This window comes from Copadichromis virginalis, linkage group LG16 (assembly GCF_057382275.1).
Source record: "Copadichromis virginalis isolate Kocher_CV1m ecotype Utaka linkage group LG16, C_Virginalis_male_GT1.1, whole genome shotgun sequence".
In the NCBI taxonomy this organism is placed as follows: domain Eukaryota; kingdom Metazoa; phylum Chordata; class Actinopteri; order Cichliformes; family Cichlidae; genus Copadichromis; species Copadichromis virginalis.
Window position 1 is genome coordinate 40,726,832 of NC_140633.1, and position 25,151 is coordinate 40,751,982.

Consider the following 25,151-nt stretch of genomic DNA (forward strand, 5'->3'; position numbering starts at 1 on the left):
TGTGCGCGTGTGTGTGCGCGTGTGTTTGCGCGCAGCAGCACTGATTGGTCTCCATTTAAAAAGCAACAATACTAAAACTGTTTTTACAGCTTCGATTAAAACAGCAGAATACAAAACATCTGAAGGCCGTGTGTGTGTGTGTGCACAGGTATTAACATCTTAAAGGGGACCAACATTTGGTAGTATACTATACTTGTGGGGACAAGCAGCCCTCATGGGGACCAAAATACCGGGCCCCAGTTTGAAGGCATTTTTGAGACTCAACTAGGTTATGATTTGGTTTAGGGTCAGGCGTTCATTTTTGATGGTTAGGGTAAACGACTAGGGAAAGCATTATGTCAATGAGATGTCCCCACAAGGATATAAATACACGTGTGTGTGTGTGTGTGTGTCTGTAGAGACGTCTTAACCCCATAAATCTTCAGTGCGGCCAAACTTGTAGATCAGAGTGCTGCAGAGAGAGAAGACAGTGATGTCACAGTGATGTCACACACTGAGCAGACAGATCCAAACTCACAGCTCAGCTCCACAGTGCTGTGATGTTTGGAGGCTAATGAAGCTCTCTGTCATGTAATAGCTGTGTCACTACCGGAAACCCGATCGGTACCCCGCATGCGCCAAAGGTGTCTACTTCCGGTCGAAGCGTTTTACGATAGTTACAGGTCAGAGTATCTGTTGTTAAGAATAACAAGCATCTGTTAAAATGTTTCCAATAATGAAACATGTCAATATAATGTAGACAAAAATAAAAAGAGTTACGGATCAGGGCTCCCGAGCCGTACTGCGCATGTGCAGATGTTTTCTTCTTCTTCTGTTCGTTTAATGGCAGTTTACTCCCCAGTGTACGAGGATACCGCCACCTGCTGACCGAGCGAATGAACCGTATTGTAAACTGAATTAGCGTCATTACAACCGTGGCCTCAATCTGATGTAGTGATAGTCGAGCGTGTTTATGCTCGTCTGTGAAGAGGATTGATTGGAATAGTGATGATGATGTTCGCCATCACTGTCAGTTGTCAGTAAACACTTCATGTGGCTGATGAATCTTCGCGTGACACATTATAAAGTCTGTATTATTAACTCTGTAATTAAGATAAGATAAGATGACCTTTATTAGTCCCACAGGTGGGAAATTTGTTTTGTTACAGCAAAAGTAATACAAGTAGCAAAATTAGGCGCCATTCTTCTTATTTTACGGCGCTGTTGCTCAATCGGGGGACACTCTCTGTTGAGGAGAAAAGCATGAATTTGTTTGTATACGGATTATCCATTGTTTAAATGTCCCGGTAGTTGAAAAGGAGGAAGAGCTGTTGAGAAATGCTAGGAGCTAACTGGGCGCTAACCGTATCATTCAACTATGTCGCAATGTTGGCAAAGAGAGGAAGTGACGTAAGATTTGCGCATGCGGGGTACCGATCGGGTTTCCGGTACGGATCGGGTAGCGACAAGCTACACAGCTGTGGTTAAACTAACATGAGCACAAGGCAGGTGGAGGTGAAACATGATGGTCCTGATGGACTGAGACAAACTCCAACCACGACAGGGTGTGAATCAATCATTAATCTGCAGCAGGTTAGAAAACAAACACTCATTCAGAGCTGGAAACCCCTCCCTGAGAAATCTGGTATTTACAGTCTGTGTGGATGTTAAAGCTTCTTTTCACGCTCGTATCCATCCACCCGCCTTTAGTTCTTCTTTCTGCATCAGTTAGTGGAACAGAAAGGGGCCTGAATGGGTTAAACTGAGCCAGGCTTTCCTGGCAGGAGCTCCCGCCCATTACGGGAAATAAGATGCAACAGGTTTCATGTAATGTGTCGCAACGCTGCAGGAAGCACATATTTGGCACCAAGCTGGTTAATTACAACAGGCCTGTGCGCCGTTTCAGCTGCTTCAGTGTCAGCGCTGCTGCTTTTCACTCACCTAAAAAAGATGAAGGCGTTCTGAAAGAACACAGCCATCCCCGGAGCCACTTCTTTCTCTGCGGGAACACAGCGACATGTTATCAGTCACATCAGGTTTCACTGTGACTGAGCATGCTCAGAGAGAGCCGACTCCCTGCGCAGGTCTAAGGAAGTCAGATTAAAATCATTTGTTGTATTTTTAGACTCCACAGTGTAATAACCACAAGGCTTTTCTTCTGCTGCTCACACAGCAAGCGCAGCAGGGTGAAGACTGCAGCGCATGGACCTGCTGCAGGAGCAAAGCTGAATTTAAAATAAGACTCCCTGATCCATCGTTTCAGGATCAAATCCGACCAACTACCAGGTCTACGCTGCAACCTCAAACACCCTGCTGTGGTCACGTGTGAGAGGCCACAAACTGCACCCGCTGGAGGTGAAATGAACCGAGGGCTGTCCCTGAGTGCTACCTGCGCCTCAGTCACGAGAACAATGAGCAGTTTGAACCTTGTGTGGTTTGTAGTGATTCACTGAGGTTTGCTTTCGGTTCGTGTGGATTTTTTCTGTGTGAAACGAGACCAAACCACAGGAAAAAGCTCCAAGTTTCCAAAACGGTCATGTGATTCAGAGCAGAAGAAAACACCATGAAGCAGCTTCGCGCTCCAAACCATAACATACTCTCTGACTTTGTCCAGGCTGAGCTGTTATTAACTTAAAGGTATAACTTCTGGTTTTCCCTCCAGCCTTCTGATCATTTCCAGGTTTGCATGTTTGACCAGCAAGGACAGACTGAGGGGAGAAACTCACTCGGCACTACGTAGCCTCCAAACAGGATCCAGATGGAGCCGATGAGCGAGCCGAACATCATCATGAAGCCGATGAAGAGCCAGAGACGAGCTCCTGCAATCGCAGACACATGCAGTACAATTACATATGAGCAGTGCTGTGTTTGTCCATCCTGACGGCTGTGCAAAGGGCAGGATTCACACCGCCGTCAGATATACGTTTTTTTAAAATATCATTTTAGCTTTTATTGGCTAGATACAGCGAAGAGAGACAGGGTTAGGGTTAGGGTAACCCTAACCCACGCCGGCATGTGGTCTGTGCACCCACTGAGCTACACCACATATTAGTCTCTTTACAGCCACACAGACAGCTGAGGCTCTGCACTTTACTCTTAACATCTGCCTCACGTGTGTGTTTCTCACACCTCTGAGCGCCACAGCAGATCCCTGACAGGTGACAAACACTCACCTGTCCGGCCCATGCAGCCTTCTCCGTACGTGTCCCCCCTCACCTGGCCGTTGGAAACTGCATTAATCCTGAGAATGAACACAGAGTCACATAGAGGAGTCTGAGCGCTTCATGCTGCTCACACTGCAGACATAAACAGGAAGTGATCACATGATGTTTCAGAGTCTCTGCTTTGTTTTTGACCTTTGTTGATTCACATTTGACTGCAGCACCAGTTTCCAAGCACACCGTGAAATCTGGCAGGTCTGTAACTTCCTCGGAGTCTGAGGTCAAACCTGTCTGACACCAGCTCAGCTCATTAACAGCATCGAGGTCAGAATAACAACAGACTGAATGATTCTGCAGTTTGGCTGCTCTCCTGTCACATCGTGAAAGGTTTTGGTTCCTCTTTGGTGAAAGAAGAGTTCTAAGTAATGAGGCATCATCAGAGGTCACAATTTGTCCTTTCAAAGCCTCGCTGAGATGTTTAAGCTGAAATTACATTTCACTGCAGGAGGAAACCATATAAAGCAGCTGCTTGTAAAGAGGCTGTGAGGCACATGAACAAACCCAAGCAAATCTTACATGTGTTTTCATGTGGATAACTCTCCCCCACCCGCCCGCGCCTCAATGGTCTAACAACTCTGAAAGCATGTACGGTATGAAAGCAACGTTTCACACTTACATGAAGAAAGCGATGGTGGAAAAGACGCCACAGGTGTGGAAGGCGTGGTTCATCTGCTCCTGGGTTGGATACGCCACAGCGGCGTCGATCATGATCCACCAGCCGGTGAAGAACTAAAAGAAGAGAACGTGCACAGCGAGACGTGACGTTTCTAAAGGTTTTACTTCCTGTCCATCCTTAGCAGACATCCGTGCTGTCACTAATGTCTGAGTGTTTACAGATCATGGGGTGGCTGCAGCTCAGCTCATCTGGCTGCTCCAGTCTGCATACCAAATATCCTTGGAAAGATACTAAACCTCACTGCTCTCCGATGGATGAATGTGTGTGAATGTTGGATAGAAAGCAAAGCAAAAAGTGTTTGTGTGAATGAGGCTTTGATTGATCAGATGTGTCTTAGCTGGACTGGTTTTTACATCAGACTATCACAGCAAACTTCTGGATTATTAACAGTCATGTTTGAGGTAAACACAGATTATGGCGTTGTTCTGGGACAAACGGGAAACAGATCGCGTGAAGCGGAATATTTACAGCTCCAATAAGACCTCCACCATTCACCAACCTCCCAGCGGCGAACATTTATCTTATCGGAGATTTCAAACAGACTCCGCCCCTCTCTGCCTCACACTAACCAGAACTCCGGCCACGATGGAGGCCACGGCATTCCTCCTCTCGCCCCAGTCGATGCATTCACACTCGGGCCAGCGGAAGTTATCCAAAAAGCCGGCCATCCTCCTCCTCCGCCTTCTTCTTCTTCAGTTGTCCTGACAGGCGAGTCTGCCGCCCCCTCAGCAGCTGCTCACACTCTGTGAAAGGCGCCTTTAAAACAAACACAGGCCGTTAACAGCGTCCTGCAGCGGGTGAAGGACGTCTGGACCTGAAGATTCAACCAGAACCAACGGACATTGATTTTCACCACATCTGCTACAAACTGTCAGAAATATGAGGACACATCGTCATTCAGAAGGTTTTTTTTTCCATTTTAATCGCAGAAGAACGTTTTGAAAAATAAACAGACGGGAGAAACAGATCCATGTTTCTACCTGGGTTTAGCTCACTGTCACGCATCAGCTTACAGACTCAGCAGTAGGGCTGCACGATTAATCGTTAGAAAATCGCGATCTCGATTCATACTTATGTGCGATCTCATTTCCAAATGACAACGATTTAAAGACGATTGTACCGCATTTTGATCCGGGACGTAATCTGCATGAAAACAAGCGCTCACTCTTCCTGCTCAATAAATGACAAGGGCGGAGCCTTATACCACGTGATACAGAAGCTGCCGTGTGATGCTAAAATTAGCAGGAAAAAACAACGGAGCGCACGTCAGGGATGACGAGAAAGTGACAGGAGAAAATCCGTCCCGGTCAACCACCCAAACACCAATAACGGGAACCTTACACAGCGCTTCCCTATACCCGTCGAACTCAAAGACATTACGGAGGCTATCACTAATCACCTGACCAAAGATATGGCTCCATCAACACTGTGCAAAACGAGGGATTTAGGAAAATGATCAACACCCTAGACAAACGCTACACAGTGCCGTCCCGCAACTATTTTTCTATTGTTGCACTACCTGCTCTGTACACGCAGCGTCGAGCAACGGTGGAGACGGAATTTCAAGCAGTACAACATTTTGCAGCAACAACAAAACGTGAGACATTTGTTGTTTTTATGTTTATTTATTGTTTTTATGTTCAGGCTCAACTGTTACGAAGTTGATGTGCAGTTAATAAGTGCAATAAATATTTATACTGGAAAAGAGAATCGTGAGAGAATCGTGATCTCAATTCTAAGCCAAAAAATCGTGATTCTCATTTTATGCAAAATCGTGCAGCCCTACTCAGCAGCAGGTCAGAATCACACAGAACAACATTTAGACATTTCCTCCAACAGCACGTGATCAGATGATCACAAGTTCAGTCTGAGATTCACAGCCGGGGTTCTTTCACTGCTCTCAGGAAAAAGCTTCTGAACATTACCTCCTCCTGACCAGGTGCAGGTTATGACCAGGTAAGGTGTTGAGCATCCGTTACCATGGTGACTTAGTGGGTAAAAAGAGAGGCCCAATTTTAGGAGTGTCACCTGTCCCGGCTCCAACACTGAGATGCTTCAGTGATGGACTGAAGCTGCAGATGCTGACCTGCTAACACCTGCTCACCAGTTTCCTGCAGGAACCTGATTATTTTACTGTTTCTTTATTTTTTAACAAGCCATTTCGTGATATAATTACTTTATTTTGACTTATTATTCTTTTTCAGTCTGAGATCTTTTACATTTAAAGGAGCTTCTTTTGTGGTCTTTTAGAATTTAATTGGTATTTTATAACTTTACACTGTAGTTCAGCTTTTTATTTCTTTCACAGTTATTGAGGTCTGTTTTGTTCCGGCTGGTTCACTTGTTCTCATGTACATATTTAAAGCGCAGGTGTATCCGCAGGGCAAAGTGTTTGCTAGCTGGTCGGGGGCTAACTGTTAGCTCCACCGCAGCACAGGCGTAGCTGCTCCGTCAGCCTCCTGCAGGTGTGCGGATTCCCACACCGTCAGGGTTGTCAACACCTGTCTGTTCTTCGCTCCCTGCTGGATTAATAACCGTACACCTGTCCTATGACGGTCACAGCTCACCGAGCATTTGTTCCACCGAGCAAACGGGAGCTAACGGAGGCTAACGCTAACTGCTCGTAACCCGCCTCGTTTCCCGCTTTATTCCTTCAAGTAACATCTGAAGCAGCGCGTTAGTCGCACCTGCCTGCGAGCCTCCCAGCTGTCTGAAAACTCACCTGATATCAATCACCCCCATGAAACAGAGCCGCGCAACAACGTTTTTCACTTTCCATTTACGGCACAGCCCCTCGTCTGCGGCTTCATTTCCGGGAGCCTCACGGGCTCTGCGGCACACTGCTGCCTCCTGCGGTCAGGACCAGGCTCTGCATCCTGTAAAGTCACTAACTTTAGCAGTAGTGAAGCGCTGTATGCTGGCAAACAAATACCACGTATACACACATGTGATGAACGATTCCCCAAGGCTGGGGAGGCCGTTTATAAAGAATAATTATATAACCATATAAAAATATATTTTTACATAAAATGTTTTAAATTAAAAATCTTTACACATAGGGAGGTTTTTGCATTTCATTCATTCATCTTTATTTCCCATCAGCATATCGATCTGCATTCACTCACACTTCAGTCCAGCACAGATGAAAGATGTCTCAGGTCTTATCTGTGAGACCCGTGTGGTGAGCACCATAAACACAGCAGCCTTCTTAATATGTTTTGTTCTATAAGCTGGTTTGTTGTCCATGAACTAAAAATGAGAGAGAAGAGTAGAACAGCAACGGCATTATCACATGTGGCCACAGTAAGTGTCCAGTAGGTGTCGCTGTTTTCACTGAGTCTTCTCTGAGCTGGACTCATGTTGCTGCCTTGCTTTGATGTTTGATGTTGATGGTTTTTCCACAAACCAGCAGAGACTGATTCATGAGAAAACCTCAGAAATCTCCTGCTTGTTCGAGCCAAACATCAGCATGAAAGTCTGAAACGGCTCCAGACTTCAGACACAGACAGACGGCGAGAGAAAAAGGCTGCGAGGTTGACCTGAGAGCTGCTGCTCTGAACGAGCTTCAGTCAGACGTGAACATGAAGCAGAGCGGTGCTCTTCATCATCAGAGAGCCTCAGACAAGCGTTCCTGTCATGGACAGACCTCTGGGCTTCGTTCAGAAACACAGGCCACAGCTTTTCTCTTCCACCAAAGGACAATCGGCCGCTCTCTCACTTCATTTTATTGAAACGTCAGCTTTCATTTACTAAAAATATATTTTTCTTCTAATGACCAGAACAGCATGTGGAAGGTCAGATTTCTGTTCAGAGAGGCGATGCAGACTCACAGCACCGTCACCTCCACCCACTCCAGAGAAAGCCTGATTACTTGCCCTAACCCTTTCAGCCCTGATACTGATACATGTACAAATACTGATGCTGATAAAGGTACAGGCACACATACAGATACGGATAAAGGTCCTGATACAGATTAAATACAGTCAGGTCCATAAATATTTGGACACAGACAACTGTTTTTGGTTCTGTGCATCAACACAATACATTTTAAATGAAACAGCTCAGATGCAGAGCTTCAGCTTTAACTCAGTGGGTTGGACAAAAAGATTGGATTAAAATGTGAGGAACTAAAGTATGTTTAACACAATCCCTTCATTCCCACACAGATTCAATAAGTGATAATGAAGTGTTCATTTCTAATACGCTGTTGAAAACCCTTTGCTGGGTTTGCTGACGGTCTTAAACTCACAGACATCACCAGATGCTGGTTTCCTTCTCTCTCTCAGGCCTTTACTGCAGCAGCTTTCAGCTCCTGTGTGTTTGTGGGTCTTTTTGACCAAAGTTTAGTCTCGAACAACTGAAATGCTCAGTTGGGTGAAGGTCAGGTGACTGACTTGGCCACAGATAAGGATGTAATGAAGAAATTCCCCACACCTGTCCATGAAATAGCCTTTGAGTCAACTGTCCAATTACTTTTGGCCCACTTAAGAAGAGGGTTGCACACGTTAAGGAGCTGAAACTCCTAAACCCTTCACCCAGTCTGAATGTGGTTACCCTCGATCGAAAGCTGAGAGTCTAACCATCATATCCACGTCTATTATATAACTATAACTGGAATATGACTCAGTAAACAGGTCACAACACAAAACTTGTCAGTGTCCATATATATATGGACCTAACTGAACAGATACTGATGCAGGACGACTCCTTCACTCTCCTCCTGAGGAGGTTCATCCGTGAACATTCAACACTGAACAGCTACACACAGAGCAGTAAACTCACCCCGATCACTTTCCAGCTCCTAATCTTTGTGTGGATGGTTTTCTTCTTTTTAGGCAGCCAGATGTTCAGAGTCCAGCTGTGGGTGTCGGTGAAGGTTCAGACGTGTCAGCAGGTGAGATAGCAGATGGAAACGTCATTAAAGCGATGATAAGAGGCGATATGGTAGGCTCTGAGTCTGCTTTTGTTCATATCTGCAGACTCACTGATAGATCACTCTGAGGTGTTAGAGTCTACGGAGAGAGATTCAGTTTTCCTTCAACATAACACAAGATAAGCTAAGATTCTTTTTCAGCAGCTGAAACTAAAACACAACCTAAAGCTGTATAAAGTTCAAATGTCTGACTCAGGCACACAGAGCTCTGTGATGGATCGAAACCTGTACAGGTGTACCCATCTCTCACCCTATGAGACCTGTGATAGGCTCCGCCCACACCATGACCCTGGACTGTAATGAAAATGAACAGACTCTGCTCACCCAGCAGGAGAGGATGCCATCCCATAATAACCACCAGCCTGCTGACATGTTTGAAGCTTCAGCGACTGTGAAGCCAAAATAAATCCCTCTGTATGAAAATGTGATCCTTAAACAAACTGATCAGAGATCACAGATTTATTCACATCACAACCACAGGCTGAATCGTATCCATCCACTGGATCCTGATCACTGATTCATTGATCTCATTCAATGATTTTAATGACAGCTTCACCTGTAAACGATGAATCAAATCTACAGTATGACAGAGTGGAGTACACAGGAAGCAACAGAACACAGAAACAGCAGCGGTTTTAGATACGGGCGACACGGGCGGTTTGCCCGGGGCGGCATCACGGGCATCGGCAAAAAAAGAAAAAATGCTCCGATAAAAAAAAGCTATGATACCGGACACAGCTACTTCTTCTTTTTCTTCTACGGGGTTTAACGGCAGCTGGCATCCTTGTACATGCAGTGCTGCCATCTTCTGTTTCAGTCCGTTATTACACTCTTAAATCCTGCTACTTATTCCTGCGTCTTTTGGGATCTTACAAAGCTTCAAACGACGCGTCGACTATTAAATCAGTCGTCGACCATTTTGATAGTCGACTAGTCGTGACTAGTCGACTAGTCGTGACTAGTCGACTAATCGTGACTAGTCGACTAATCGTGACTAGTCGACTAATCGTGACTAGTCGTGGCAGCCCTAGTATGCGCGCTGTCCTCAACAGCCATACTGAAACTGTCACAGTTCCAACGTCAGTAGGAAACACAGCCAGATAAACTTTTCAGGACAAACGAGACACAAAAGGAATTTTACTGGAAAGCAAAGATTGTTTCAGGACCTACAAGTTTAAAAGATTAAACCAGCAGCTCCAGGGAAGGTGACACAGATGCCTGTGAGAAGAACACCACTAAACCACTTCATACTGGGAGCTGAGGGATCAGGAGCTCATACCCAGGAAAATATGATTTTAACCCCATCCTGCAACAACACAAGTAACAGTGAAGAAAAGAAAACTTTGCATTTTCATCTCATGTTCCAATTACAACTTAGATGTGACAAAATAGGTTTTAAGATCAGGTGTAGAGGTCAGTTTGTTTTATAAATGATTTAGATCATTTCATTACAGATCATGAAACTAAAATAGACTTTGTTTAAGAGAGTGAAGAAGAAACACCCAGTGCATCATGGGAATCCCCGGCAGCCTACGTCTATTGCAGCATAACTAAGGGAGGATTCAGGGTCACCTGGTCCAGCCCTAACTATATGCTTTAGCAAAGAGGAAAGTTTGAAGCCTGATCTTGAAAGTAGAGATAGTGTCTGTCTCCTGGATCCAAACTGGTTCCACAGAAGAGGGGCCTGAAAACTGAAGGCTCTGCCTCACGTCTCAAAATAAAGTTTTTCTGGTTCTGAGTAAAACCCTGAAACTTCCTGTGCTGCTGAAGTTCTGCATTTCTGTGTTTTCAGCGAGGATGTGGTTAAAAGTGTTTGTTTTTTTGTCAGTAGCCTGTAAAAAAACATGTGATGTGACAGCTGACCTTTAGTCTGAGAGCCGGACCAAAAGAACAGCCCAGCAGAACAAAACATCATCGAGATGCACAAAATAAATAAAGGAGGGTTCAAATGATTCATAAATGCAGCTGAAGTGTGCGTCCACGCAGTGACTGATGGGAAAACAAGTTCAACTGGAGCGCCTCCTGCTGGCCTCAACGGCCCGTGTACAGGTAGCACTGGGGCCTCAGGGTGGCGCTACAGGGCTTTGAAATGAGGCCTGGCTGAGGAGTCGTCTTTGTCAGAGGCAAAATCAACTTGGTTGGCAACAGTTGCTCGAACAGATGTGTGGTAGACTTGCTTTTCAGGAGCTGCTACCGACAAACCAGCAAATAAACATCAAATATTTCCTCCCTGACATTTGTGAGCTTCCCTCAAACACACTCCGTCAGTCTTGTTGCTGCTGAACAATAAAATATTCAAAAAGTTTACCTGGTGATGTTCTCTCGCACGATCGCAGAAACACCAAACGACTGACACCACGCCGATGCAGTTCACAGGACAGAGCAAACGATCTGGAGAATCTTGTCGTTGCTATCGTTCCCCTCGCACGTGTTATTACTGCGATTTCAGCGTTTTCGCTTCACAACTAAAGCGTGCAGTTTACTTTGTGAGCACTCAAATGGAGTCCTGAAAAGCAAGTCTACCACACATCTGTTTGACCAACGCCACTTGATCTGGAACACCAGCAGCCAAGTTTGAGTCTGATTTAAAACGATGTTTCACGTGTTTCTGTAGCGAAGAACAATCAGAAGCATTTCATCCGTCACAAAGACTTTTATTAGAAATAAATCAGAGTATTTACAGTGATCACACTTCTTCATCATAAGTTCTGCTGGACGGCCCGAATCCTGCCTGATGGAGATCCAAGGTGAACCCGCTGGAAACAGCAGAGGACGGCGAGGTCTCACAGCAGCTGGTGGCAAACCCAAGCCAACCTCATCCCCACATCAGTTATTACTACACCCAAACACACAGCCTGCAGGGCTACACCTTCACATGTAGTTATGTTGTAATCCAGTTACTGAACACGTAATTAAACTGGGCTACGAAGACAGAGCAGTAAAAGACCCAGACTGTCTCAGTACAGCCCAGCATCGGGTCACCTGGTTCCTACGAGCAGGAGCAGCAGAGGCTTCGGTTAACCTCCGACCATTAAAACCATTAAAAAACCAGTAGAAAGCAAAACATTTACATTGACATGAATAAACTATTAAAGTATAAACAGCAGCCTGTGACAGTGGGAACAGCTTCACCTGGGCCAGCTTCACCTGTTCTTGCTCGTCTTCATCACTTCACTGCTGCAGAGTTCACAGCTCTAAAACCTCACAGTCAGAGGCCGATTCTCAGAGTCTTTAAAGTGCATCCCACCCCCTCCTGCGCCTCCTAGCCCCCATCCTGTGAGGTATCAGGCTGAGTGCTGCACCCTCCTTCCTCCTCAGTCCTGTGGTCTGCTACGATGCTGACGTGGTCGCAGTGCTCAGAGGGCAGCGAGACTGGGTAGATGGAGTTGGGATCATTCAGCAGCAGAGACTGAGGGGGCGGGGCAGAAAGGTCAGTGTTAGATTAAAGAACACACACACACACACACACACACACACACACACACACACACACACACACACACACACACACACACACACACACACACCTCTTTAAAGTGTGGCGGCAGCACGACTTCTGGGCACAGGAACTTGGAGATTTGTTTCCAGTAGACCACCAGAGTCACCACCAGAGCCACCACCGTGGCCATGACCACAAACGCCACCACGGCCGCCACCCACGGAGCTGCATCCACTGTAAGAAAACCACACAGCAGCAGGTGAGCCCATCAGCGACACCTTGAGCGATTGTGACGGCTGTGTGACGGCGGTGCCTACCGTCACCAGTGCGCTCACAGACGACGTCGCTGTACTCGCTCGGTCTGGGGTTCATGTTGGTGATGATTTGGACCTGGACGCAGTATTCGCTCAGCGGGTCCAGGTCACTAAGAACCACTCGGTCCTGCATCATGTCACTCATTGTTTCTACCTGTAGGAGGCAGCAGAGGAGCTCAGCTGATTTCACTGTTTTCACTCTTTGAATTTTTAAAAGTTACAGTTAGGGATGCACCGATACCAGTATCGGTGCATCCCTAGTTACAGTGTGTAAAACATCATCACTAGCTGTCAGCAGTTTCTTACCCCTCACACTTTAAGTGCGTAGCTCTAACTACGGTGGCTGCTGTAGGACAAACATGCTTCTATGAGAGATCAAACACATGAAATTTGGACTGTACATCATAACGGTTGTGGCCGTATTCCTGCTACTGTTTGGACCGCGTCCACCTCCAAGCCTGTGGAAGGCTGTCAGTGCTGTTTACCTCAGCTGTCACTGGTGGGCGAGACGCCGCCACCTTTATTTAATCTGAAAGAGGCTGTGAAGCTCTGTGACAGGAGGCCAGTGCAAGTCAGGGGAGCTCAGCCATGAGTTGTTGAGCTTATGCTTAAGTGTCCTTAGCAATGCTGTTTCTGCTGCTTTTAGCTGGTTTAATGAAACTTTATTGTGCATCTAACATTGTTGCACCCAGACGCTTTGTGAACAAACTCTCGTGTGATATGAGAACGTAATCAAACTGTTTATCAGAGGGAAAGTGTGATTTTAGGACACTGGAGCCTGATATTAGCTGGCATAATGTTAGCTTCTAATAATATTAGAAGCTAAAACTACAAACCGGCGTTCCCACCTCTTCCTTCGAGCTGCTCTTCCAGTAGGTGATGTTATAGGTGGCCGAGGTGTACGTCTCCCTCAGTTCTGACTGCTTGAACACTGGGTCTTTAATGCTGACTTCCAAAGATGTCCCAGTGACATGAAGAGTCACATCAGGTGGACCGATGAAGGCTGAGGGGGACAGATGTGGAGAGACGTTTTTATTGGACAAAATCAAAGCTGCAGCTTCTCTAACAGTCCACTCCATCTGCTACAGCTCTGTTATGCCAGTGTGCTTGGAGCTGGGGAGGTTCCCACCATGACGGCAGACGGTTTCACTGAGGACACAGACAGAAACACAGAAACCAGGATTTCACTCTGACTGGACTGAAGTCAGCGACGGCGAGAGCTCTGACGAGCGAGACGCTGAAAAGCTCGCTCACGGTTTCATTTCTGATCGTCTTCAGCTCAGCGAGGCTCTTCAGACGTCCCCTGCTGAAGCAGTCATTGCATAACTGCAGACTCCCCACACAGCTGCTGCCACAGTCTGAACCGGAGCTGAAGGGGACCATCCTGATCTCAGGAAGCTTCTCTGAGAGCCACCAAATGGTCTCATTCACCAATCTTTCATTTTACCTCCCAAAACTTGTTCTGTTAGATCAATGATGACATTACACGAGGGAAAATAACCTTAATCATCTACAAGTCAGCTGTGAGGGTTATTATCTGCTGCCTTATAATTGTCAGCTGGCTTTTTAGCCTCTTCCTTTGTAAATACCAGACGACAGAGGGGAAAGTCTTGGCCTGGAAATCCACTAACATGGAAGCTTGGAACAAAACTGAGCAGCCGATGGGAGTTAGAGCAACATTTCCCACTGTGGAGCACATGTGGCACAACTGGAAAAGCTTCAGCTCTGTCCAGTAGAAGTGGCCAACGAGAGGATACCAAAAGCTCCCAGAAGCAAAGGTCTTGCTTTGTGCCTGCAGATTTCATAGTTTCAAATGCAGATAACTGCAGGGGTTAGATCCCCTCTCCAATCACTATGGGCTGGTTTTTTAGCACAGAGCTAAAATTTCCACCCGAGTGCCAAACGGGCAAAAGTTTCAGTGGGATAAACGACACCCATCAGCTCGTCATCGGCTAATAGTCGGTTTTCCTCTCTGTGTCACGCTACTGGATCAGAGACAAACGAGCTCCGCAGAAACACCAAACGTTAGAAAGCCAACAGCCTGTATCCACAGGCTGTGAGGCTCCTGAACTCTCTGCCCCCCTCTCACGGACAATAACCATATCCAACTTCTTAATAGCAATGAACTGGTCTGCATTGGTGCATCATATCTTTATTCTCTTCCCCCTCCTGCCCCCCCCCCCCCCCCCCTCTTTCTTAAATAGATAACTATCATATCTGATATCATATCTCACAGTACAATAATATTGAATGGGTTGCATTGTTGTATTTTGTCATGTTTCTCAGGTCTTTGTCTGAATTTCTACGAACATTATTGCTAAGGATTGTCTTATTGCATTGGAGTCACACTGGGTTAAATATGTACACTTGGGTTTTAAGGGGTATTTATTATTTTCTTCTTTTTTTTTTTTTTTTTTTTTTTGGGGTTGTATGGAAGCCCCAAACGCAATTTCATTGTTCTTGACAATGACAATAAATAAATAAATACTAAATACATATGACGAGCTTCACTTACTGTGTCTGTCCATGTCAATGACGTTACTCTCCACCCAGCTGGAGCTCTCGGCCCCCCGATGCGCCCGCACTCTGCCCGTGTAACTCCCGTGCACGGTGATGGAGGAGGAGGTGAACTCACATTTGAGGGCTGATGTGTTTGTGCAGCCATTGTTGTATCCAGTTGCTAAGCTTCTGTAACAGAGAAACACAGCGATGGCGTCACAGGTGTGACTTCAGACAGATGTTCTCCTCTCGGGAACACGACCGCTGTTCAAGAAGATCTCACGACTTTATCCTGCAGGACGTGTGACGGCACGAAGCAAAGAAACTAACGCTCACACGAGCTGGCGGTGCTGGTTACATCAAAGCTGGAACGCCACGTTCACCGTTTGTGCATCGGGACAGAAAAGCGTGCGTTTGCTTTCTAACGAGTCAGTCGAGTGGAGGCGTTTCCCAGAACAGAGACGCTGCAGATAAGAGGACGTTTCTGTTGTGTGAACACCTGGACCGCAACAATAACAGCTTCGATTTCACCACGGTCCTCACAAACCACACCACACATATTAAAATGGCTTCAGTGGGCCGGAGAGCAGGAGAAAGGCAGGTGCTGTTCTTCCTGTAAGTGATCTGATTGCAGCTTTTCAGAAATGTGGAACAGCAGGACTGATGGTGCAGATATCACAGATTCATATGCAAAGCAGGACTAAACCGGTCTGCAGTCACTGCGCTGTCCTCACCGTTTCAGAGCACGTGCATACTGTTTTTAAATAATCATTAAGGATCATCTGAAAACGCACAAAGGGAGCACATCGAGTGCTGACACTGACACCGCTTTAGAATCGTTTTTCAGAAAAGTTGGACGAGCTGCAACAAAAGGCTGGAGAAGAGTGTAAACCTCGACGTCTGCCAACTAAAGAGGAGGCCGGGTGTTTCCAGAGCGCACACAGCTGGATGGACACATCTGCATGGGCTCAGGATCATCACTGCGTCCACGCAAAGAAGACCCGGGAACGCCGCCGGCTTGCCTGAGCCGGGCACAGATGGAAGGCTGTGCCCTGACCAATCAGATGCTGAGATTATGTTTGGACATGACGGCGGTTGTGTCGGTTCCACAAACGCACCGCAGTTTAATCTGTTCATCTGAACATGACTCCGCCTCCTGACTTCTGCCTGAACGCACGTCTTCATCAGATCGACCTCATAAAGCCGAGATCTGACAGCGCAGGGAGGAGGGGCTGAGGTCGGAGGTCAACACCCACAAAGAAGCGAAGATGTTCCTGTGACGGTTTTACTCGACATCTCAACAGGAGAGAAAAAACACGACTAATCCACGAGTCTGCAAACACACTGTTCATCAGCGCACGGCGTTCTACAGAATAACCGCCGCACCTCTGCATCCAGGTAAATCCAGGTGTGATGGAAGGTTTACTCAGCGCTGAGTTTTAAATGTTTGTTCCTACAGAAAGACATCAGGTTCAAATTTATACTGCCTGCAGGAAAAACTCCTGATGCTGGACACGAGGGCACATTTATACAGACTCATGAAATCCGTTCTTCTTAGAATGATCTCTCCCAGAACAACAGCTGGAACTCACCGTTCCCCCGCTCTTGGATGAGTAACTTTTGTGACTTTGTGATTCCATAACTGCGTTTGTACTTCTTCTTTGGACACGGCTGTTTCAGTCTCCTCATCGCGAGGCACCATCAGCGCTTCACCTGGAGGTACAGGTGCTTCCTCATGCAGGGATGGCGGCGCGTCAGTTTGCAGATAATGAGCTTTTTGCAGGAGCCCATCGGACACAGACATGGTGGGAAGAGCTGAATAGGGTGGCGTTTCATAATCTGACGGTAATGGGCTTGTCGTGGGGGTCAGGTTTGCTCGCACGCGTGAGTACATCAAGGTAGGCGGGTCTTCTCAGGGGCGGTCTGTGGATCTGCCACATCGGATTTCATTAGTTCACATTCTGCATGGATTATCTTACTGACAGTTTATCCAACTTCCTCTATGTGGCCTGAACAGAGTACATCCTGCGCTCACAGGCTTTATTGCAGTCACTGTTCCTTCAGTCCATGCAGACCCTGGGAAAAGGCTCACGCCTTACTTGGGACAAATCCCAGCAGGACCTGAAGCTCTGCAGCATCGCTGAACCGAAGGGTTTCATAGGAGAAAGCATCAGCGGATGTTTTATTGCTGCAGCCTTTCATTTTTTATTTTGGCATCCCTGATTCAGAGAGCAACTAAAAATATGACAAAGCGAAGTGTGACCTGCTCCCAAACACTGAGGTGATCGGACTCTTTGGAGGAAGAATAACGTCCATTTCTGAGCCCAGCTGCTCTGGAATCTTTGATTTTCCACTGACAGCGACGAGTAAGACCCAAAGATTAAGTTTCCTTTTCTAGCTCGCAGTGTGATTAGGGCTGGGTTTTTATAATCGATTCATCGATTAAAATCGATTCTGGCTTGGATAACGTAAAATCGATTCATTAAAATCCTGAATCGATTTTTTTATATAAATTTATTTTGCCCGAAATGCCAGAATCTCTGGTGAAATCTCACAAAATTTCAAGAACCACCAAACAGCTAAGAGAGTAAATGAGAGCAGGAACACGGATTCTGCACAAAGACTTAAACACACAGCGCGAACCCACGGATCAGAATCAGTGAGATGTCGCCTTTCTCACGGTCGGGGCTGAAAGCCGACAGCTCGCTGATTCTGATTCGGCGGGTCCGTGTGTTCACGCCCTTTATGCGCTGATTCTAAAGCTGTTAGTTTGATGTCTCTCCAAACAATATTGACCGAACCAGCAGCAAAAGAAGATCCAAACTATGCTTCACATAAACATCGTCATGTATTCACTCTGACTTTTACTGTTTTGCTTCGACCACGATGCACAGCTCTCTCTCTCTCTCCCTCTCTCTCTCAGTATACTTCAAGAACAGTTTCCCGTCTAAAAATCTGTTTTCTTCATTATTCGCTTACTTGTTACGCACAAGACTACCGTTGTTTACAGGCTGTCGGCCGACTTTCTTTTTTTTTCGTTTTATATACTTCCGAAAAGAAAACCTAATTTCTGCCGTTCAATACTGAACAAATTAAAACTTTTTGAAATTATGCAAAATGCTGTGTCTCTAATAAAACCGCTGTAACTTCAGATTACAATCATGTGTTGATTAATGGTTTTCTTTCGTTTTTGATGTACTGCAGAATATTTTTATAAAATCCCAGAACAGGAAAATCACCTTCATGTTTTTCTGTGTTTTATCTTCAGCTACTTTGACACAAAGGCCTCTGCTGTGATGCTCACACCTTGGATAAAGTCTTGCGTGTGTCAGCTTCCTTTTTATAGATACAAAAATATGTAAATGTACTGATCTGAATTATAATATTTCTGACTGTCAAAATTTCCCATATTCAAATTGAATAGAATCGAATTAAATCGAATCGTGGATCGAATCGATTCGGGACCTTGTGAATCGGAATTGAATCGATTCTAGAAATCAGTGACGATACCCAGCCCTAAGTGTGATGATCGCACTCGCCCTCCTGAAGGTAAACATTCAAACTGAAAGTGACTCAGTTCTCTGACACTAAACTGCGATCACCTGAAGCTGTCACACCCGCCGTGACTCACCTGTACTCGGCCGTGTAGGTCAGAACATCGGTCGTCCCTTCAGGTGGATCCCACCTGAGCACCAGGTCCATGTTGTAGGACGTCAGTCGGACGTGGGTGGGTGCGCTGAGCCCTCCTGAGCCGGCTGAGCACAAACACAAAGACATGAGCGCTGTTCGCTGACACTAAAACACACTGCTGTCTCTTGTGCTGGGGTCAAAGTTCACCTGTCTGACTGAGTAAACAGCAGACTGTGCTCTGGGTTTCAGCTCACAGCTTTAGTTTAAACACTCGTCACTAGCTGAGCTTTCTTTTTGAGCTCCAGACGCTCTGCGCTGCCTTTCCCTCCGTCAGACCGCCTCCTCCTCCTCACCTGCCCTCAAAGTAAAGGTGTGCTTACCTGCGGAGCCGCACAGTGCGTAAAGCGCCAGGATGAAGGCGCACACAGAGGCTGCCATGTCCCCGGCAGGTTCGCCGCTGTCAGTGTGCTGTGATCCGGCTCCGAGTGTGTTTCCTGGTAGCTTTCACGGCAACAAGAGGCGGGGAAGTACGCGGAAGCGAAACTGGCGTGTGCGCAGAAACGAGTCCGGCTTCAAGGAATCAGAGCGCGCTGGAAAAAGTGTGGGTTCACCCAGAGCACGCGCACACGGGGTGTCACGTGCCTTTATTTATACGTGGGTTTATTTATGTGACAGCGCGCATGTCTGCTGCTTAGTCACAGGCAGACGAACCAACAGCACCGAGTTATTCCGAAACGGAACCGTAACACTTCTCAACGTTTTCACCGACACTTACTTTTTACAGTGTGCAGTCACGTGGGCAGGTGGCAGCTTTAGGGGGCAGGGGGGTTCGGACTCGCGGTGTGTTCAAGCTGAGGCTCGGGTCAGTCTGTGGTTGAAGTCATTATGACAGTGGGCCTCATAAGGAAGGAAGGCAGGAGTGTGTGTGTGATGCTGTGAGGACCTGTTCACACACTCGTGGTGACGGAAACACACTGAAGCACAAAACATGCAGTTCCTCTGACGTCCAGTAGGGGAAGCAGCGAGCCCGTCCCCGTAGACTCCCATGTTAAAGCTTCCCAGCAGATAAGCATGTTTGCAGCACTGTTTGGTCCCTGTATTTAACTGATAACACAGCGAGCGATGACGAGTGATGGCTAAGGCCTGCTTAGAGACGTAGAAGCTACGCGGGTGCATGAGGCTCACCCACAGTGCTTTGCAGCTCTGGCTGCATGTCTCTACAACGCTGCATGAGCGGGATGGTGTTTGACTCTTCAAGAAACAAGGCCTCCAATTCAGGAGGAACAAAGCAGTCTCCACTCGACACTGGACTCCATGACTCGTGTGTGTGTTCCTGTGTGCTTTCACTGCTCTCTCAGTGTGTTTGGGATCATCGGCGTGCTGAAAAATGAAGCTGCTGCCAGTCAGATGTTTCCAGATGTTCCTGCGTGGTGGATCAGACTCTGTAATTCATCAGTTTAAGATCTCCAACAGCACTGACTGACCTGAAACCATGACACAGCCTCCACCGTGCTTCACAGATGGCTGCAGACGCTCACTGCTGGACCTCCTCCTGACCTCCTCGTACACACTGACCATGATGTGGATCCATCTCTCCATCACACCTGTTCCTCTGACCTTCAGTCCAGTTCTGGTGTCATTTTCAGCCTCAGTCTGTCCTCCTGTTTCCCTTCATTAAGAATGTCTTCATGACAGCATTTCTGAGGAGGTTTCAGTGAACTGTGGACCGTCGCTCAGGTGCTGTGTCAGGTCTGTGATGGATTTGACCAGTAAGTGTTTAAAGTTACTGGTTTTCAGGGGTGTCAAACTCAAATACAAAGTGGGCCAAAATTGAAAACTGGAACAAAATCGTGGGCTAACATTGATATTTATTGAAAAAAAACCTTCCTCCAGATATATGAATGAATCTTTTCTTATGGACTGAATATGGAACAAGCAAAGCTTAATACTAAACAACATATATATTAGCTGTATAATACCAGTAGTCCAGCTCTAATAGTAATTTGGTATGGCTTCGCGGGCCAGAGTTTGACACCTATGTTTTAGAGCATGTGCAGCGCCATCTTGTGCCAGTGCATTGTGTGACGTCACCCTCTGCCTAGTTTGGATGTTGAACTGGACAGAGAGTCAGAGAGAGGCGGCCTCATGGAGGAAGCTCATGTTGAGCCTGACGAAGAGTTTTGGGAGAGTGGCGCTGAGAGCGATGATGCAGATGTAGAAGTAACTGTCTCTCAGGATCAAAACAGCATCGCGTCCATTCATGAGCTGGGGAAGCTAATCAACAACTGACAATGAGGAAATAATGTGGGTTACAGTTGCTCCCAGAAGAAATGGTAAAAACAGCAACAGTAACAGACGAAACTCCAAACAACACATTATGTTACAGGTTTTAATATTAATGAGTCAGTGTCAGTTGTTGATTTGTCCTGTTCTCATTGTATGACGAATTATGATGGCTGTTTGGTAGCCGTTTGCATACTATGCACTCTCTCTCTCTCTCCATATGTGTGTGTGTGTGTGTGTGTGTGTGTGGGGGGGGGGGGGGGGGGGGGCAGAGGGAGTGTTCGCCCAGGGCGCCAAACAGGCTAGGACCGCCACTGCACAGAAATACTTACTGAAGTACATTAAAGCTGCACTTCAGTAAGTATTTACTTCACTGACTGAAGTGCAGCTTTAATGTACTTCAGTAAGTATTTGAGTACATGTACTCAAATACTTACTGAAGTACAGCTTTAATATACTTCAGTAAGTATTTGAGTACATGTACTCAGTTACAATCTGTCTGACCCCTCTGAACACCATCGTTGACCTGACAGCATCGTGGGTTACAGTCAGATTCAGTGTTGGACGATCCAGGAGCACAGATCACTCAGAAGGAGGATCTGAGCTTGTTGCAGCGACAGTGAAGGCTCCTCCCCCTCCTCAGAGGGAGGGGCTATCAGAGGAGACTTGTTATTGAGGAAGAGCTCAGATATCAGCTGAGCGTTAACACACACGGACCAGAACAGCAGCTCCTGACACCGCGCATCTGAAGGATGGTGTGACTGATCATCAGCGGTGAGTCCGACAGACTCTGGCTCAGGTCTGAACCCGAGACCAGGCTTCTCACTTCCGGGTTACCTGCGGCTCTGTCAGGGTTACTCCAGGGATTAGATCGAGCCCACAGTTGAGGGCCTGGCTCTGGCTAAACTCTGGATTAACCCCGAGAGCCAAACCTGCGGCTGAGAGACAGCCCAGATTAACTCCCACCTTTAAAGATAATCTCGGTCTAATCTGAGTGCAGATGGTAAACAGCGCTGATTTGGTCTCACCTGGATTTACGTGCCAGACTTTGAACTGGTGTAAAGGAGCTTCCGGAGCGCCTGAACACAGCGACAGTCTTTCTTCAGCGATCAGTGAAAATTAAAGAAAGAAATAAGTAATGAAAAGATGACTTAAAACCAAAGCTGTCAGCGTGAACCGTGTAACGTGTCGTTTCTTTAGTTCCGTGTGTGTGGAGACATTTTTCACTGTGTTGGTTTCTCGTGTGTGGCCGCTGCGACTCTTTACATTATGAACGATGGTCTCTGTTTGCTTCAGCATGTTCATTGATGCCGACCGGAAGCTAAACAGGATTTCATAATAATAATAATAATGATAATAGAAGCTGGGATTATTTTAGCTGTCAGATTAAGGAGCAGTGGCTGGGACCCACATTCATTCTCTGGATTCCTCTGAAGCCAAACCGGCCGAGCGAGACGGTCACGAGCCTGCATCCGGTTTCAGACTCTGACACCATCATCGCGGGTTCCCACAGCCGGAGCTCCAGATGCAAACGAGCCCGCTAAGCCTGAACCATCAGATAATTACCACAAGATAAGATAAGGACTCTTTACTGTCATTGCACAGTCAGGCATAGTACAGCAGTACAATGGAAAAACTCCCCCGTCGGCACTACGTACAACACCACGCAGTAACTTAAGTTAGTAATAAAATGTAGAATAAGTGTATTGCACACTGTTATTACTGCACTTTGTTATAAATATCAATATTATTATTGTTGTTACCCCCCAAAAAGTGCCAATCAGGTCAGCTTCTGACAAAGACATGAACGGACTGTTAATTTGCATTTATGAGATGTAATCAGCATTTCCTGCACCGGCAGGATAATTCAGGGTTAGGGGTCAAACTCGGGGACGGTGTGGCGGTGTCAGAGCCTGCTGGCTCAGATATGATTTCAGTTAAGTCTGATCCTAAGTCCCGATGTTCTCGGGGAATGGGACTCACGGTGGGTCCGTTAACTCACTCGAGTTCATGTCGTTCTGTTTGCAGCCTGTCGGTACGTGGCGAGGAAGATCCGGGCTGCGGCGCGAGGAGAGGAGCAGCCGGAGAAGCCGAGCACCGCGGGATGCAAGCAGGCTAAATGTGAGTGTGGTCAGTGTCCTCCAGTGATGTATCGGTGTCAGTCGACCTCAGAGGACAAAGAGGTGACGCTCAGGTTCGGTCAGAGATCCTCTGCAGACTCGCCTCAGACTCTGTTTACTGTGAGAAAGCGGCGCTCAGAGCTGCAGCTGCGGTGAGAAGGATGTGGTGAAGCTCTCGCAGCTGTTTTAGACTGTCCTCTTTTCTCCACGCCGCCGTGGCCAACGAGGCGCCTCTGCAGCGCTGACAGAGGAAATCAAGAGAGCCTGGTGAGAGCGTTCACACAGAAACTTCACCACAGAAACACTCTGGGCAGCTCACCTGAACAGAAGCTGTATTTAAACCCTGCGGTGCGCCTCACTGCAGAGGAAACCCCGTCTGCGCTCACAGACGCTCTTTGGTGCGTCATGTGGACGTTTGAGGTTTGGACCAGCAGCTCCAGTCCTGCAGTCCTCGCCGCTCCGTGTCTACGTGACACGACTCCCAGAGGGGCAACCTGTGTGGAGCTTCGACTCCACTTCAGCAGAACCGCGACCTTTGACCTGCAGACACAAAGAAACGCCTGTTTCTGTGCTGTGGAGCTGCAGAGCCGACACTCGGCGCTTTTGTGAGTCTGATGGCGACTGAGCAGCAGAATCACCGGGACCCAGAGACAAACGGTCCAGCACAGGAGCAGAGCTGGACTCACCTGAGCACACCTGTGTGAGGAGAACAGAGACATCAGAGCTCCGACTGCGTGAAGCTGGAGGAGCTTCAGGCTGACGTTTTTACAGAATAAAAGCCTCTAAAGTTAGAACAGTGTCAGACAGGAAGTTCTTCCATTTTAAATAAACTCTTTCCTGTTCTCCATCTCTCTCTGTCTCCGCAGCTCGCAAGGGCGACAGGATGAGCAGCGAACCCGCCCTGATGACCCCGCCCACAGAGCAGGACGTCGACGTGCTGCCGAAGGAGAACTGCGGGTCCTGAAAGTAAGCCGAGAGCTGGAGGGCAGGGAGGTCCAAAAAGCATCCCAATCAGACGCCGTGCCAAATCAGACGCTGACTCTGACCTCGACCTCTTCCTGCTTCCGGCTCTCGGCGCTCTTTCGGCTCCTCCTTCCTCACGTCTCGGAGCGTCAGCAGAGAGGATGAAAGGCTGCTCACCAATTCCCCGCTCGAGGACCTGAGCAGCCCTGATGACCGTGGCGGTCTCTGCTGACGGCGCTCTCACGCCAACCACGCTTCTTTCTGTTGTTGCTTTAATAAAAACCGTTTTAAACCTGAGCCGAGTCTTTGTGTCCCAGTGAGACGCCGCACAAACAAACAGCAGCTGGCACAGCGAACCTTCACGATGCAGCTACTCTAGCTTCACAAGCTTTACAGCAACGGTGGCAAACATACGGCCCGTGGGCCAGAAGCGTCCACCCAGAGGGTCCAACCACTGCTTATTTCCATCAAGTCAGGAAGAAAGATAAATATTACATTGAAAAATTCAGTTATCTAATGTAAAGAAAGAAAAGTCTCTTTGTCTTTATAATAAAACAGTAAAATCTGTGAGGTTGTGTTTAAAGGTCGATGAAATCCTCACGAGCAGCTGAACGTCGTTCTTTGTTGTGTGATGGTTTTACAGGACCACGAACACGACGAGCATCGGTCTCGTGACTCAACCCCCAAACTGTCATATACAGATTTCAGGTGTCAGCCTGTTAAAGGTGGTTGCCATGGATTTGTGTCCCACAGTGGCTGATGGACACAGATGGACTCCACAGCTCAGCCGTGCGCTCCTCACGGCCCTCCTGCTCCATCAGCCGCGGGCGTTTGCTGATGCTTTGGGTACGTCTGGAGCTCTGAGAGGATTCTCAGTCTAAGGGTCAGAGGTCATCGGTAACAGAGAGACATGCATGTGTGGGTAATCGGCTGTGGATCTATCACCATGAAAACTGAACATCATGAAACTCAAACAGTAAATCCTGATCTGACTCCTCCCACTTCAAAGCTCTTCACTGTCCCTCAGAGAGGAGGCGTGAACCTTCCTCCACTCTGAGGCCCGCTTCAGGTGGACGCTCTGAAAACTCGCACCT

At 47.2% G+C, this 25,151-nt stretch overlaps 3 protein-coding genes and 1 long non-coding RNA gene across 6 annotated transcripts in view; 1 reads left to right on the top strand and 3 right to left on the bottom strand.

The window, feature by feature from the left end:
- LOC146691410 (transmembrane protein 50B) lies at positions 1-6,731 on the bottom strand. Its single transcript, XM_085434827.1, has 7 exons — positions 6,599-6,731; positions 4,446-4,632; positions 3,817-3,929; positions 3,153-3,220; positions 2,706-2,798; positions 1,921-1,978; positions 1-451 (listed from the first exon to the last, which is right to left on the bottom strand). The coding sequence occupies exons 2-7, from the start codon at positions 4,542-4,544 to the stop codon at positions 406-408; spliced, it is 477 nt and encodes a 158-aa protein (XP_085290953.1). The 5' UTR covers positions 4,545-4,632; positions 6,599-6,731; the 3' UTR covers positions 1-405.
- LOC146691411 (uncharacterized) lies at positions 5,810-24,354 on the top strand. Of its 2 annotated transcripts, XR_014915590.1 has the most exons (4): positions 5,810-5,832; positions 8,712-8,770; positions 23,003-23,095; positions 23,961-24,354. It is a non-coding gene; the product is annotated as an uncharacterized LOC146691411 (long non-coding RNA). The 2 variants fall into 2 exon arrangements; XR_014915591.1 differs by lacking the exons at positions 5,810-5,832; positions 8,712-8,770 and adding an exon at positions 21,614-21,748.
- Positions 11,451-21,199, bottom strand: LOC146691412 (interleukin-10 receptor subunit beta-like). 2 transcript variants are annotated; one of them, XM_085434825.1, is made up of 7 exons: positions 19,467-21,199; positions 18,693-18,816; positions 15,078-15,250; positions 13,411-13,565; positions 12,566-12,716; positions 12,337-12,482; positions 11,451-12,218 (listed from the first exon to the last, which is right to left on the bottom strand). In XM_085434825.1, the coding sequence occupies exons 2-7, from the start codon at positions 18,761-18,763 to the stop codon at positions 12,072-12,074; spliced, it is 843 nt and encodes a 280-aa protein (XP_085290951.1). In that variant the 5' UTR covers positions 18,764-18,816; positions 19,467-21,199; the 3' UTR covers positions 11,451-12,071. The 2 variants fall into 2 exon arrangements, with proteins under 2 accessions (XP_085290951.1, XP_085290950.1); XM_085434824.1 differs by lacking the exon at positions 19,467-21,199 and adding an exon at positions 19,072-19,457.
- LOC146691413 (uncharacterized) overlaps positions 23,094-25,151 on the bottom strand; it is a 15,542-nt gene continuing 13,484 nt past the window's right edge. Inside the window, exon 3 of the mRNA XM_085434828.1 lies at positions 23,094-23,634. The gene's annotated coding sequence lies outside the window, so the exon portion shown is untranslated. The remainder of the gene's footprint in view (positions 23,635-25,151) is intronic.

Bases quoted from the DNA above. Each gene is read 5' to 3' on its own strand.
- LOC146691410 (XM_085434827.1), bottom strand. From the start codon at position 4,544: ATGGCCGGCTTTTTGGATAACTTCCGCTGGCCCGAGTGTGAATGCATC. The intron at 2,799-3,152 runs GTGAGTGTTTGT...CTGCGATTGCAG, and splicing joins AGGCTGCATGGGCCGGACAG to GAGCTCGTCTCTGGCTCTTC. The intron at 1,979-2,705 runs GTGAGTTTCTCC...GTGTTCCCGCAG, and splicing joins TGGAGGCTACGTAGTGCCGA to AGAAAGAAGTGGCTCCGGGG.
- LOC146691412 (XM_085434824.1), bottom strand. From the start codon at position 19,129: ATGGCAGCCTCTGTGTGCGCCTTCATCCTGGCGCTTTACGCACTGTGC. The intron at 18,817-19,071 runs GTAAGCACACCT...GTTTGTGCTCAG, and splicing joins CGCACTGTGCGGCTCCGCAG to CCGGCTCAGGAGGGCTCAGC. The intron at 12,219-12,336 runs GTGTGTGTGTGT...CCGCCCCCTCAG, and splicing joins TGCCGCCACACTTTAAAGAG to TCTCTGCTGCTGAATGATCC.